Source organism: Echinococcus granulosus (assembly GCF_000524195.1).
Source record: "Echinococcus granulosus chromosome Unknown EG_S00005, whole genome shotgun sequence".
Lineage (NCBI taxonomy): Eukaryota > Metazoa > Platyhelminthes > Cestoda > Cyclophyllidea > Taeniidae > Echinococcus > Echinococcus granulosus.
Genome location: NW_020170385.1, coordinates 1,967,159 through 1,980,462, shown reverse-complemented (window position 1 = coordinate 1,980,462; position 13,304 = coordinate 1,967,159). Strand labels below are relative to the sequence as shown.

At 39.5% G+C, this 13,304-nt stretch overlaps 1 protein-coding gene across 1 annotated transcript; it reads left to right on the top strand. All coding sequences in view use genetic code 11, as the record gives it.

Annotated features, from left to right (window-relative positions):
- Positions 1-1,602: 1,602 nt before the first annotated feature.
- Positions 1,603-3,658, top strand: EGR_01469 (Centrin-2; the record flags this gene model as incomplete). Its single annotated transcript, XM_024490718.1, has 4 exons — positions 1,603-1,664; positions 3,056-3,285; positions 3,327-3,511; positions 3,554-3,658. 4 exons carry the CDS (start codon positions 1,603-1,605, stop codon positions 3,656-3,658), a joined length of 582 nt encoding a protein of 193 aa, XP_024355042.1.
- Between the last annotated feature and the right edge of the window lie 9,646 nt (positions 3,659-13,304).

The following is a 13,304-nucleotide window of genomic DNA, read 5'->3' as shown; positions in this document are numbered from 1 at the left end:
TACCACAGACAGGTTTACAACAGGCCTTGCCAGATGGTTCAAGTCTGATGTCACCTTAGTTGTTATTAGCCTTCCGACAAAACACGCGTTTAAGATAATCGCCAAAGGTATATGGCACCCCAATCTATGCTAAAGCTGAAATAATTCACAATACCAGGACAGGAAAAACATTGTCGATGTAGAGAAGGGCTGAGAAGAGAAGGCTACTAGCAGGGCCCAGAGTCCATTCCGTGGAGGTACAAATGCAATACGATAGTGATTTATCCCTCGGTATTGGTGAGGTGCCACTTTTGTACTTTGAATTAGCCCCCTTGTACCTCGCTGGGTCGGCTGGCCTTTTGGGCCATGCCAATGGCCCAGACACCTTCTCTGCGCTGAATATATATTCTACCCGAGTATTTTGTCTTCCTTCGTCTTCAGGGAGTCCCGGGACGCTACACAAAATCGCAAAATTAAGTAACCGCATAATCACAGTGTAGAGATAAGCAGATAATCAAGGCATTTAAAAGGAAAGTCAATTTTAAACATTCCGTTGAGAATCTTTACAATTCCAGCCATCAGTGAAGGAAGTTCTTCTTTCGTAACGCATTCAGCCATAGAAATTCGGGTATGCCCTTTTGGATCGGGTTTGTTTATTGCTGTTAACAATTTAATATTTTCATTATTTCTCTATTTTAGCTCCGGCTCCATAAATCGCATAGAAAAAATTCTGAAGAAAAAAAATCCTTCATTTGCATAAATTGGGTGACACTCACAGGTCACCCGAGAATATGTGGGATCAGATATTGTTTACACCTTGGAAACCTGTGAATTCTGCTCAGCCATCAGTTTTGTGCAAAATAACCACTTGTCACCTGATAAATGCTGCATTGCTTTGATAATTTGCAGCTTTTTCATTTGATTAGCTGTTCCCAATGCTTGCACTTCCTTTTGGTGGCATGGCTCCCAAACCATGGCGGTAGCCGCAGCTCTCACGGTAAACTCGAACTGCTATTGACTATCCAAGCGATCATAGAGTACAACATTTTTGGAAAAATCACCAAGATCGAATAATTAGTCGACTTTCTTTTTGATAAAATAAGATTGAATTTTTTAAAGATGAGACCTACGGAAATGAGTTACTCCAAAAATATAAAATAGGTCTGAAAAACATTTCTACGCTACTTAAGACCTGATAATGCCTCATATAGATAGCATTTCATATGTCAGTCAATGTTTTTATGAAAAATAACCTCGTTTATCGCATTTTATAGGTGTTCTGCAGCCGCTCTGGATTCCCTTTAGCCAGTAAATTAGCAGGGGAACTATTGTCTTGCGCTTAGTTCATTCATCTCTGTCATCCCTTCCCAGGCACAGGATTAGGGTAAAATATGAATTTGGGCATCAAATTAATGCTTCTGCTAGTAATATTTGCATAACCAGGCCATTTTATGAACTTAAGCTCCGGTTATCACCAAGAGAAATCGGGGTAGCTGTCTTCTAGGTTTGGAGTAGCTCGTCGCTGCCATTGATGCAGCTCATCCCACCTTCTCCAAATTTGCAAAGAGCTGAGCCATGATGAATGAAGGTATATGAATAACGTACGTCATTACTGGGACAATAATGGCATGGCTAAATAGCAACATTGTCGAGTGGAGACAACTAGCAAGAGTTAAGGAGGCGATGTGATTAAACTTAGTGTCTAGCAAATTGCCAAACCCCTACCTCATAACATAGAAGGTATTGGGATAGTAATACTGGCGTCTTGGTCCGTCGAAGAGTTAGGGATCCGCAAGTGATTAATTTTATAAAAGAATTATTTGAATCAGTGCCATATTTGCTTTAACTGAGTGGGAAATCTGCGGCGAAGACTAATAATCCGTGCTATTTGCTACATGTTTTAACTTAAAAGGAGTGCAAGCCGTATAAATTAGCTGAATATGGGTAGTAAGGCATATTTTCTTTTTATGCATTATATTAAACCATCGAACTATTGGGCTCTTCAAGACTGAAGTATAAAGGGTGTGCTAAGTACTTTATCCCCATAGCACAGATTACTGGTTTTACTTCAATAGACCTGGAAGACATTAATAATCATCTATTTGTTTTAATAAGCGACGGGTGTTTCTCTCCTGACCTTTCGAGGTTCCAGTTGTTGTTTTTGGTTGGAACTATTTCGTTCTGTAGCGGTCGTCACTGGTTCGATTAGTTACCGGCATATGCATGTTTTTCTTCAGATATTTTTAAAGTTATTTGACATCCTCTTTTCTGTTTCTTCAGTGCTTTGTGGCGGGGCATTCTATTCCAGCATCATTAGGTATTCTTACTGGTATATACTTATTCAGGTTCAGCAACCGTGATTTATTATCGCTGCCTTTTAAATTTAGAGCTTTTTAGCTTGTTTAATACTATATGCGTGCCCGTATTTGGGCGGAGGGTTTCGTTTTTGTCCTTTAAACTTTAGGTATTTTCCAGAGTAGGTTTGTTCTATTCCTATGATACATTTTCTTTGTTTTAGCACTTTGTGTGTAATGTGTAAATTTTGTTGTATTTGCAGGAATCACATTGCATATTTGCACTTAGTTTTAGACGAATTTTAGGTCTACTAATAGGTTCGCATATTTCTTATTTGACATTTGTAATTATCTTCTTGGTCTGGTAAGTAACATGAGTAACTTTAAATTTTGATATTGATTATTCTTTGCCACTCATTGTTTGAAGGCGATTTCTTTGTTAATACTCAGAAAACCTGTGATGTGGTTGATAATACATTCACGTCGTGAATCTGGCTATCGCAGACCAAAGAATTTCCTGAAATGTGTCTCAAATGTGGTTAAACATGGCTTTTATGTACATACATAAAGCCGAAAAATTTTTGGCAGTCGTAGCTTTAAAACGTATTATTCTCCAGAGAGTTGTGTTTCTCTCATTCACATCCTTTTATCTGTAGCCTTATCCGGACTTTCCGAGAAGAATTTGGTGTTATTGATCTTCAAATTTCTCCTTTGAAAAGTACTATCCCATTTTTGAAATTTGATTAAGTTTATTTAAAATGTTTGTCTCAATTTTATTGTAGTTCCTCTATGGAAATCAATTCATTTACTCGCTCTACAAAAAGGGAGATTAATTATAAGCTTACTGTTAAACAAAAGGACGAATTAAAGTGCGCTTTCGACATTTTGGACGAAAGTGGCGTTGGAACTATTGACATTCAGGACATCGTAGTTGTAGTGCGAGCTCTTGGACTTCACGTATCATTAGTTAACATCTCAAAACTTACTCGGCTCTACGATCCGCAAAAAACTGGTACTTGTACATTGTTCTTCCTTAGTTCAAATTCGCATCAGGAACCCTTGATTTCAGAGGATTTCTCGGCATAGTGGAAAAAGTCATGTTCAATAAGTATGTAGATGAGGAAATTGCCAAGGCCTTTCAGATTTATAGCCAAAATGGCGCTGAGTGCATCACTTTTGATGATATTCAACGTGTCGCGAAACAGTTGAACGAAGACATTTCTGACGAGGAATTAGAAGTTGAGTGATATTTTTAAACTAATTGATGTTATTACTTACAGGAACTGTTCAATGGAGCTGATTTGAATAACGATGGTGTTATCGATTTCGACGAGTTTTCGACTATTTTAAGATCACCTTTTTTACAAAACCATGAGACCAAGTGAAAAATAGTGGCGCGCAATTCTACTGAACCAAAGCAAGTAACACTTTATTTGAATTCCATCGTAGTACTTCCATGAACATTTATGCGAAGTTGCCTTTTTTTCCCCGTAACACTATACTCGCACAAATCTTATCATGTTATCTTTCCGATATTGTATTTGAGCAGTAATTTGATGATGGGTATTTAATCAAATATTTGTACTTGAGAAAGTCTGTTGGCAAGGCTTAGCACAGAAATGTTGGAGTTTGGCACATCATATTGTCCAAATCACGATTGAAATTCACGACGGAGGTGTGAAGGTGCCATTAGTATGGGTTTTTTGGAGAAAGAAGCACATCATTGTTGTTTTTTTCAGGCTGTGGGTAATTGCTAAATAAGATTCTGTAATTTTGGCAACTGTGCTTATAAAATATCGATTCTAAATTCACAAAAAATATTTCAACGGTATCATATTAGCGGTTTTCCAAGAATTTGAAGCTAACTCTAAGAGTCCGTGATAAATGTTTGTGCTCACAGGTATTTTTGCCTCTTCCTGGTTCTTAGCCATGGAACATTCAGCAACCCTTGGCTTCTTTATGCAGGATTCAGCCAACATTTACTTGAGTAAGCTGATTCTTTGAATACTGTCATTATGCGAAAGGGACAAGGAAAAGTAGAACACGGTTTGGCACGTGGAGTTATCCAGTCAGCTGTTACCTTATGAAAACAAAATATCTTAATTTATTGATAGCAAACCGCCATTCAGCATTTAGATACTAGAGAAATCGCATGTAGGAAAGTTATCATGAAGATATGAGGAAGGCACCGGGAACTCTAATTCAAACGTTTATTCAGAAAGTAGCAGCTACGATCATTGTAAGAGCAATAATGAAGTTTTGCCTCTTGCACTACAACATCAGTTAAGTCTCCATGACCAACAACTCCTAATTTCTTGACCGAGCGATAAATGACACGCATGAATGCTGAAGAGTATTCCGGAACTCATCTTGTGTTCATTGTTTAGTCAAAAACCATGTGGATAAATTGTAGGTTTTATCTTTTCATTTTCGTACCATTGTTTTGCTTCACCGCCTATTTAATCCACACGAATTGCAAAAAATCCTGTCAGAAGTACGATGAACATGAATTTCAAGGCCATTTTAATGAGGTCGGTTTTGCATTATAAAGTAGATTCAAGCCAATTCTAGTTTTTGTGGATATATTTAATAGTTCCAGCGCAGTAGTACTACGGAGTACGAGGGACTCCGATCCAGAACTACTCAAACCCAATAGTAACCAGGCCTTGGCATGACCGAAACCAAATTTTATGCAGGATGCTTGATAATCCATATCAGAGATATAATAAAACAGGAGTAACAAAAGAACTCGGGTATCGTGGAAATCATTGCATCCCTCACGACTTATGAGGGAGGTAGGGTTCTATAGTTGCCACTGCTGCGCTTTGAGTTGGTCTGAAAACCCCAGTGTGATTCGTTCTAAGTCGTGCCTTCCGCGACAGGTTTGAAATTTCCGATAGACTCTGAAATGCTGGGATCAGTTGGCCAACATATCCTCTTTGGATGAAACTATTATTTATGACCACAAGCTGATTCCCGCAAGTGCTCATATTTTTGAGAACAAATCCACTTGATGCTCTGACGGCGTTCCCTCGATATTGCACGACTGTTTAATTCGGGCTATGCATAATTCACCTGAGACCACAGCTCTGGAACAGCTAAGCCGGACTACTCCCAAATGTGGAGCTCACAACAATGCGATGTTGCATTGGGTTGGTGTTCATACCACATTATGGCTCAGTGAAAATGATCGAACCGGCAGGCTTGATGACACTCTTAAGAATGCTGTCGAAGTTTTCCGTGGAGCCATTGAATGGAGGATGTCCAGGAGATGTTAAAATATGTTATCTTTTCGGTACCCAATTGGTCAAAACGTACGTCCTCCAAGATAGTTTGCCTAGATGTAGCGAGGGATGGGCGTGATCCAACCTTTAAGACAGTAATCCACCAAGGGTAACGGGAATTCCTCACTGTCTTTAAACGATTCCAGGTAAGCTTCGCTGTGCACCTTGTGTTTAGTTTCTTGCAAGCGATTTAGGTTAGGGTGAGGATGTTTCCGTGTGGCTTGTGGAATCAGTAAACAGGGGAAACCTGTGGTAACTACCTCTTTAAGAATAGCATGTCGAGGTAGTCATCATTGAACCATTGCAGCGGAGAGTCTCGCTAACAACTTGAGGCTTATAGACGAGTTTCTAGGGCTTGTTGTTAGTGACAATAGTGGTATGCGCGCTGAACAATTATTCATGGAGTCGCTTAAAAGCTCACTACACAGTCACTACTGCATGCATTTGAGCACAGTCACATTCAATTGAGCTAAGATGCTGAGAATTGCACAATCTTGCCTCAATACTACGTCAACGTCAATCAATCAAATTTGATGGTGTAACTTCGGAGAAGGTTGGTGTAAGGCAGCTTAAGGGCCAAGAAAATTCCGAAGAATTCTCAATGTTCGTTTATATATGCCAGACAATTTGAAGTTATTGTAAGCCTAAAATCGAGTGAAGGTTTTGCTAGCTCTGTAAAGTTGGGGATGAAATGTCTTTGGGATTCGAATTTAAGAGATCGCTAAAAATCGACGAGGCTCAGGCTTATAGCTATTTTCCTGGAAAAAATTAAAGGCACAGTAATTCCAAAGTATTAGGCGTTTACTTTCGTATGTTACATGAAATGTTATAACGGTGGAATTTTTCGGGTATTCCATGCAGCCTTTCATCGTACGGTTGTGTGTCTGGGTTGGAGATAACATCATCTTAGTAAGTAGCACCGCCCTCAAGGTGAGGTGTGAAATATATCAGACAGGATGTTCAGAACAAGAGGAAGGCAATTACAGTGAAAAATTCCTGGGCGGGTATTGATCGTAGCTAGATCTCTCGAAACGCAATCAAGCGGGGCCAATCTCAAGGAAGAAAGGCAAACCGTTAAATTGTACTAGCGATTTGTTAAGAGTGATGGGAAAATCACAGCAAAACCGAGGAAACTCACTGACTCGTCTGAGAAGAATCACAATTGACGCTGCCCATGCTGATGAGTGAATGGCAAAATGGGGTGGAATCATTATCATCAGTGATTGTGGAATCATACTCAGTGACCAAAGCTGACAGTTAATAATTTTGGGATGAGAGTAAGCTAGAGGTTGACAGGAGTCCAAAACTCCAACAAGTGTCCGATATGTACACCAATCTTAAGGCGTTGTGGAATATGAAAGGTGGTAGAGGATTCAATCCCACCTTTATAGTTGATAAGTGATAACTCACGTCGTTGGTTAGACAAGTCCGCATATTGCACCTGGTTAGACTAGCAGAATCAGCACCGAAAGTGCCAAAATTAAAATTCACTCAGAGTTCCTTCTTGACGGCCGTTTGGCAAGTAGGTCTGTGAGCGGCGGAAAGCGGACTACATGTGTCCTAAGTTGGCGTATAGCACTCAACAATTCAAAATGAGAATGAAAATGCTCCAAACTGTATGGCTTGCAGTTGTCATATCGTTTCGCAGCATTTGGATCCGCTGTCGGATTGTCACTAGACTTTGAATTGCGTTTGGCCACATGTGTGAACTCCGGCATCTGCCATCTAAACCTTTTTAAATTGCTTTTGCATAGTTTTACTGGTTTAACAGTCAAGTTCGGAAATTGTTCGCATAGCGTTCGGACTGATGAAGAATTGGCGTTAGAATTGACGAGAGCTTTCGTCGTCATTCGGGTAAATTTATTCTAGCTATTAGGCGGATAAGCACTCAAGTCCGCAAATGATTCCAGCAAGCTGCTTGAGTCCAAAATCGAAGAGCTAAGCTTCTAGTACCTTAAATCCTCTTTTATCATAAACATCTGGAATTTGGCTTATTTACTTGTCCTAAAGTTCACAGGCTGCAAATGCTTCAGTACACTTTCTTCAAGCTTTTGTGAGGAAGCAAAAATGGAGGATTTGGAAGTTATTTCTCTGGTGGCATATGAGCTTCTTAGTCACTGCAGAAACGTAGGCAGTCTGCTTCTCCGCCTTCCAGTCTTTGAGAATTCGTGCTAGTCTCTAATAGCTCCAGAGGAAGCATTGCTGTTCAGATCTTTCAGTTGAAAGAAATCCAGTCTGAAATTTTCAACTTTGTAACACCTGTTCCAATGGTTGTAGCGTCACGGCACTAAGGAGTGTGAGAAGCTCCAGCCGAGAACCAGTCAGACGGAGTCGTAAAAAGCATCTGCCTGACCTAATCTGAGGCAGAGTTGTAGGAAGCACTAAATATAGTCCATGGCAGTAACACCATAAAAGGGGAGCAATGGAAGAAGTCAGACGGCGTAGCACTCATTGCAATGCCACCGCTGTATACGTGATGAGTTTGGAGTAGGCAGCAATAATCTTAATGTTCTGGAAGGCTAAGTAAATACATTGTAGAATGTTGGTAACTCATAATCTTCTAATTCTATCATCGAAGTAAGCTGGATGTAGTGATGAGGTACAGAGTGATATCATCAAGAACACCGTGTTTACCCAGTAGTGCGCAATTTTAAAATTGATAGTGCAATGAGCGCACATTCAAGGATTTGGTGTTATTCTTCACGAACATCTCTTACTGCGTCAGTATGTCAAAAGGGATGGAACGGAGAGGCGAAATATATGTGTCATGATTGTTTCTTTTGCATTACTGTGGTTGATTGCATTTTGTTATATGCTTTCCTGATGTATCCAAAAGTCCTGAACATGAAATTAGGTAAAGGTAAGTCAAGAAAAGAGGAAAGTACGATTCTTTTCCATTGTTGCCTTTGATGCACCCAGATACAAAGAGTAATTTAGGTCAGATCTTATTGCAGAATTGCAAACAAATGCAACGATAATCTTTTAAAGAAAATTGTCAGGACCGTGTTGTGCTTAAGTGAAAGCATGTACTGAATTAATCATCTCAGACTGCGGGAAATATACTCCTTGTGATATGAAATCGTTATTCAAAGCGAGAAATTGCAATTATCTTTAACTTCAAGAACTTTATTCATTTGGAGCAATTAAATAAATAAACTTGTTACATTTCACCAACCCCTGAATTACTTATCTACCAGGAAATTTATTGCCTCGACCTCCACAATATTCGTAGAAGGACACCTGCATTATGGCGCGGGCATGGACCTTCAAATGAACTAAATGAGTAGAGTGATAAGTTCTACTGGTATGTTCTAGCTAGACTACGGCGGAGAACCATGCAACAACTGTCAACTAACAAACCTTGAATATATGCGCGAATTAATTTGAAGGTGAAGCATGCATTGTGCTTCCCTTAATAAAAATTAGCGACAAGCACCGTGTTGTGCTTTCAAATGATTGAATGGAGAAGTGTCGAATAGTGAATGAGCTACTCGTTTCACACAATCGTTTTCCTTTAACTTTACTTCGATACGTTGTGTACAAGTCTCTTCTCCTCTGCCGATAAAATAGACGCCGAATTTGAGGCAACAGCGTTGTTATTAACGACTGCTAAATAAGGAATTTCGAGCGTGTTATTGTGATTTCATATCCTAATTGAATTTCCGAAATCATTACATCCAATTCAATGCTACGATGCACCTAAGCTTTGCACCATAACTCCATATTAGTCCGCATTGAAAGAAGCCCGAAAGCTCAAGGCTGGATATGACATGGTCCAGATTTTTAAAAAAGTGCAGGACATAGTCTCCTTCCTCAATCGCTTCAAGTTGGCAGTGTACTGACTGGCTTTGCAAATGCAAGTTCCGACAACTGGGTCTTCGGTAACTCGATGTTGGACAGGTCTTTGCTGATTGTCAATGTAGCGATAATTGAAAGTTAAAATACCAAACTCATTCATCGTATCATAAGAGTACGTTAATGTTAAAGTTCGATCACGTTTACCTAGCCTAAACGCTGAATAGTGAGGAAATAGGACACTGAACAAGTTATAAGTAAGCAAAGGCGATTCCATCAGTAAAATATCCTTAGTGCAAATATGTTTCCCTTTCCACTGTAGGTTCCCCTGACTGAGTTTAAACGTGGCCCTCAGTGGGTAGTTCATCTCAGCCATTTATGGCCATTAGGCAAGGTGTGCCCATTATTGAATGTGAGAAGTGACAAAATCGTCATTCCACTTTGGATATTGCGTGAACACTGTTAATTCAATTATGCTTACATACAATTGAGGTTCAAACCGACCTAATTGAAACAGAAAACAAATTATTCCAAGCCCAAAAAGCATTCTGTCAAAAAAATTCCCAAAAGCGGCTACTGCTTCTTCTCATCCACGCGACAGCAAATGCCGTTACTTAGATTTTTTCGCACGCGCACGCACGCACCAAGTAGTCGAGGTCTGTCAGTATAAATCAGATGGGCGCTCTTCGTGAGAAGAAAATCGGGACAAGAGAGGAAGAAATGATATATGTATATCAAGCTTCCGTGTGTGTTAAGCTTACGAAGAACTACTAAACCTTTTCCAAATTCTTTACCGAGAACAAGGATGGTTCCTGATATGGGAGATGACTTCCATCAGTCCTCATTGCATTTCATTCGACCTTCTACATTTCCGATTACAACTGTACAATTTAGTATAAACTTTTCTGTGCCGAATTTTAGCTGTTTGCAAAGCTTTCACATCAGAATACGTGTGCTTAACATTACAAGTTTGACAATGGCAAAATGAAGATGGAGAAACTGTTTTGTTCTTAACAAAAATTTTTGTGAGTTAGAATGTGAGAAACGACCGAGAAACTAGTCACTATTCATGCTTCCAGTACAAACTGTAATGTCATATTTCCGAGAATTCTTTCAAACTAGTACCTCCAAAAAGGATGCGTAGACTGTTGGAGCAAGTAAATGGTAGTGATTTAAAAGTATTCAGTGTATTTCAGTGGGAGCAGCCAAAATTCTTTGTTGACTTCTTAAAACAAGTGCAATTGCAAAGACAATGTTGCCCCGATAATACAAGTCATAGCCCAGTGTTTACAATTGTGTACCAAATGAACAAAGGTCTAAAAAATGTATTTGCACTTATTTATAGCTTCGGTTAAAACATATTTTACAGTTCTCAAGAAACAGCAGGAAAAACTGTGGAAAACATCGCAGCGCAAACAATTTTTAGGAAAAATACTCACGCAGAATATTCCTTATTCTCTATTAGCCCCTATGTCTTTGTGTAGGAGCATCGTATTGTTTCCCTTGTCTTCCTCGATTACTAGTTTTTCGAGTATTCATAGTGAATCTAATAGTAAAACCCATTATTCGTGTTCTTTAATTGTTGCGAATTATTTGCACATGGCAAATGAAATCGTGAGTTTTATTGCAAAACAATAATTAGACGCTAAAAGAACCTCGCCTATTCGATGGTACTGCTTGCCGCCACTGCTATTTGTTTCACGAACATTTGGCGGCATGTCAATTCACTAAAAACATTTTAACCATTTAGCTCAGTGTCAATGCTACTTACTTGTTGAATGTCAAAGCCTATAATTTGCCCGTTGTAAACGTGAAAGAACACACGCTATTGAGAATATTGTTAATGAGGCAAAATCTGGAGCAAATCAACCTACTGTTAGACCTACTTCATGTTTAAATATGAGGTGGCGACAAAAGCTTTGGAGCTGCGTACAGAAGGCAATGTAGAATTCATTAGACTCACTATTCAATAAGCCTTGGTTCTTGATAATGAGAAACTGTGATATTGTTAATGAATTTGGTCACACTGCAATCGGTTGTCCAGGCTCCAAAAACGTGGTTTTAATTCTTACGCTGAAGAAGGACTTTTGATAGAGTGTTTTCATCAATACGGTGCTGATCTGGAGCATTTGTCTTGCTACACGATGGAAAAGTTATTGCCGGACATTAGGCAGGAAAGCATTTTGACTGCGCATAAATTTTCCGAACCGATTTATTTATTTCCCGAATGCCCTTTGATAAAGATTTAGTAGTGTCCACATAAATCAGGCCATCTGGAGTTGTCAGTTTGCGGAGGCTTGATATATCACGAACCTCTGTGTGCATATGGTAGAAAAATAGCGAGAGCTGCTTATTTCTCACGAAGTTGTGATTTATGTAGGCCGAGCCCTTTCTAGGTGAATATCTAAAGTGTGTTATGATTTTAGTTAGGATCATTATTTAACCCAATTAAATATTTTAGTCATCAAGACTAAGGTTATAATTTCTTTAATAGAAGCATGTAATACTTTAAGGGGTGTCTAAAAAGAGTCCTTACAAATGACGCAATTTGGCTAATCTCTGAGCTATCCAAAGAAGAATTGCTGACATTTTGAAGATAGCTAAATAAATACGGACTTAGTCCCCTATTTGATGGATAAGTTTAAAATTACTTTTTGGGACATTCACTTCCCACTAAAGTACATTATCTTGGGTATCATTTCAAACGCGGTCTGAAAATATTTCAAATCACGGTAAGAAGAACTAACGCACCACTTTTATAAAAGCTGTATCTTTCAAAATAGATCGTTTTACAGTCATATAATGACGAGAATACTGAACTTTAAAACTCCTAGTTTGGGAACGGTGTAGCTACTAAGCTGTTTCGAAATCCCGCAATGCATGACTATCACCAAGGGGTAACTTCTGGCCACACGGGTCACGGGCGACACCGGCCACTGGTCTCAGTAAGCCCACTATGCTCTCTTATTAGAAGGGACAACTGTCAACTTATTACTGCACAAAGATCTTTCCATTTGGCAGAAGGGGGTTGAAATGGTCTTGTACAGACGACTTTAATGACTTGATCTCAAGCTGCCTAAAACATTTCACGGTCAAACTCAACAGGTTTTTTCACTAATTTAGCTTGACTTTGTAAACACACAAGGTGTGTTAGCAAACCAATCAATTGTAAAACACAGGAAGGGTTGAGACCTTGCCCACGTACGATGAAACCTACACCGTCGGTGTTATCACAATGCTCCAGCGGTACTGCTGCCATTTGCAGATTTTTCATTAGAGACAAAACTATGCAATTCACCTCGGTAAAACATTTATTCATGAATTAAGCCTTAAATAAAGCTATAAAAAGTTCGAGGATAGAGCAAAGGTGCGGGATGATTGGGACGGCCTTTGAATGCGGCGCATGGGTGCAGATGAATGGCCGCCGATGGACGCCGCGCAAAATGCATTTTCATGTAGTATAGACTAAGGGGCGCTAGTGAAGGACGGGCATTGTGGGGATCTTGGGAAAGGTCAACAAATTAAAAGCATTGCATCACTGTCATGGGTACTTGTGAACTAGTATGTTTATACAGTTTAAGAGCACCCTGTATGCAAACGTGTGTATGTGTATGGCCTCGTGTCTATCGTTCAAACAGTTTCGTACAATGAATGAAATGACTCGCATCAGCACCAGAGTGAAGCAGCTTGGGAATCTAGGGGCAAACAGAGAGTACTTGTATTTAAAGTAGGTGTGTTTGCTTGTGTGTTTATATATACCCTGGACCGGCTCGCACCGTGTAAGAAGGCGAGAGAAGACGCTGTACGCGAAAGTCGCAAATCAAAGTGTGGCATGACTGGAGGAGTAACTGGAGGACAGACACTTCAGTGTCACAGCCACTTTCTGTGTTTCTCTCTGAACGGGCGCACAAGAAATAAAGATTATTTGTACAGAGAAAGAAGATTGCCGTGT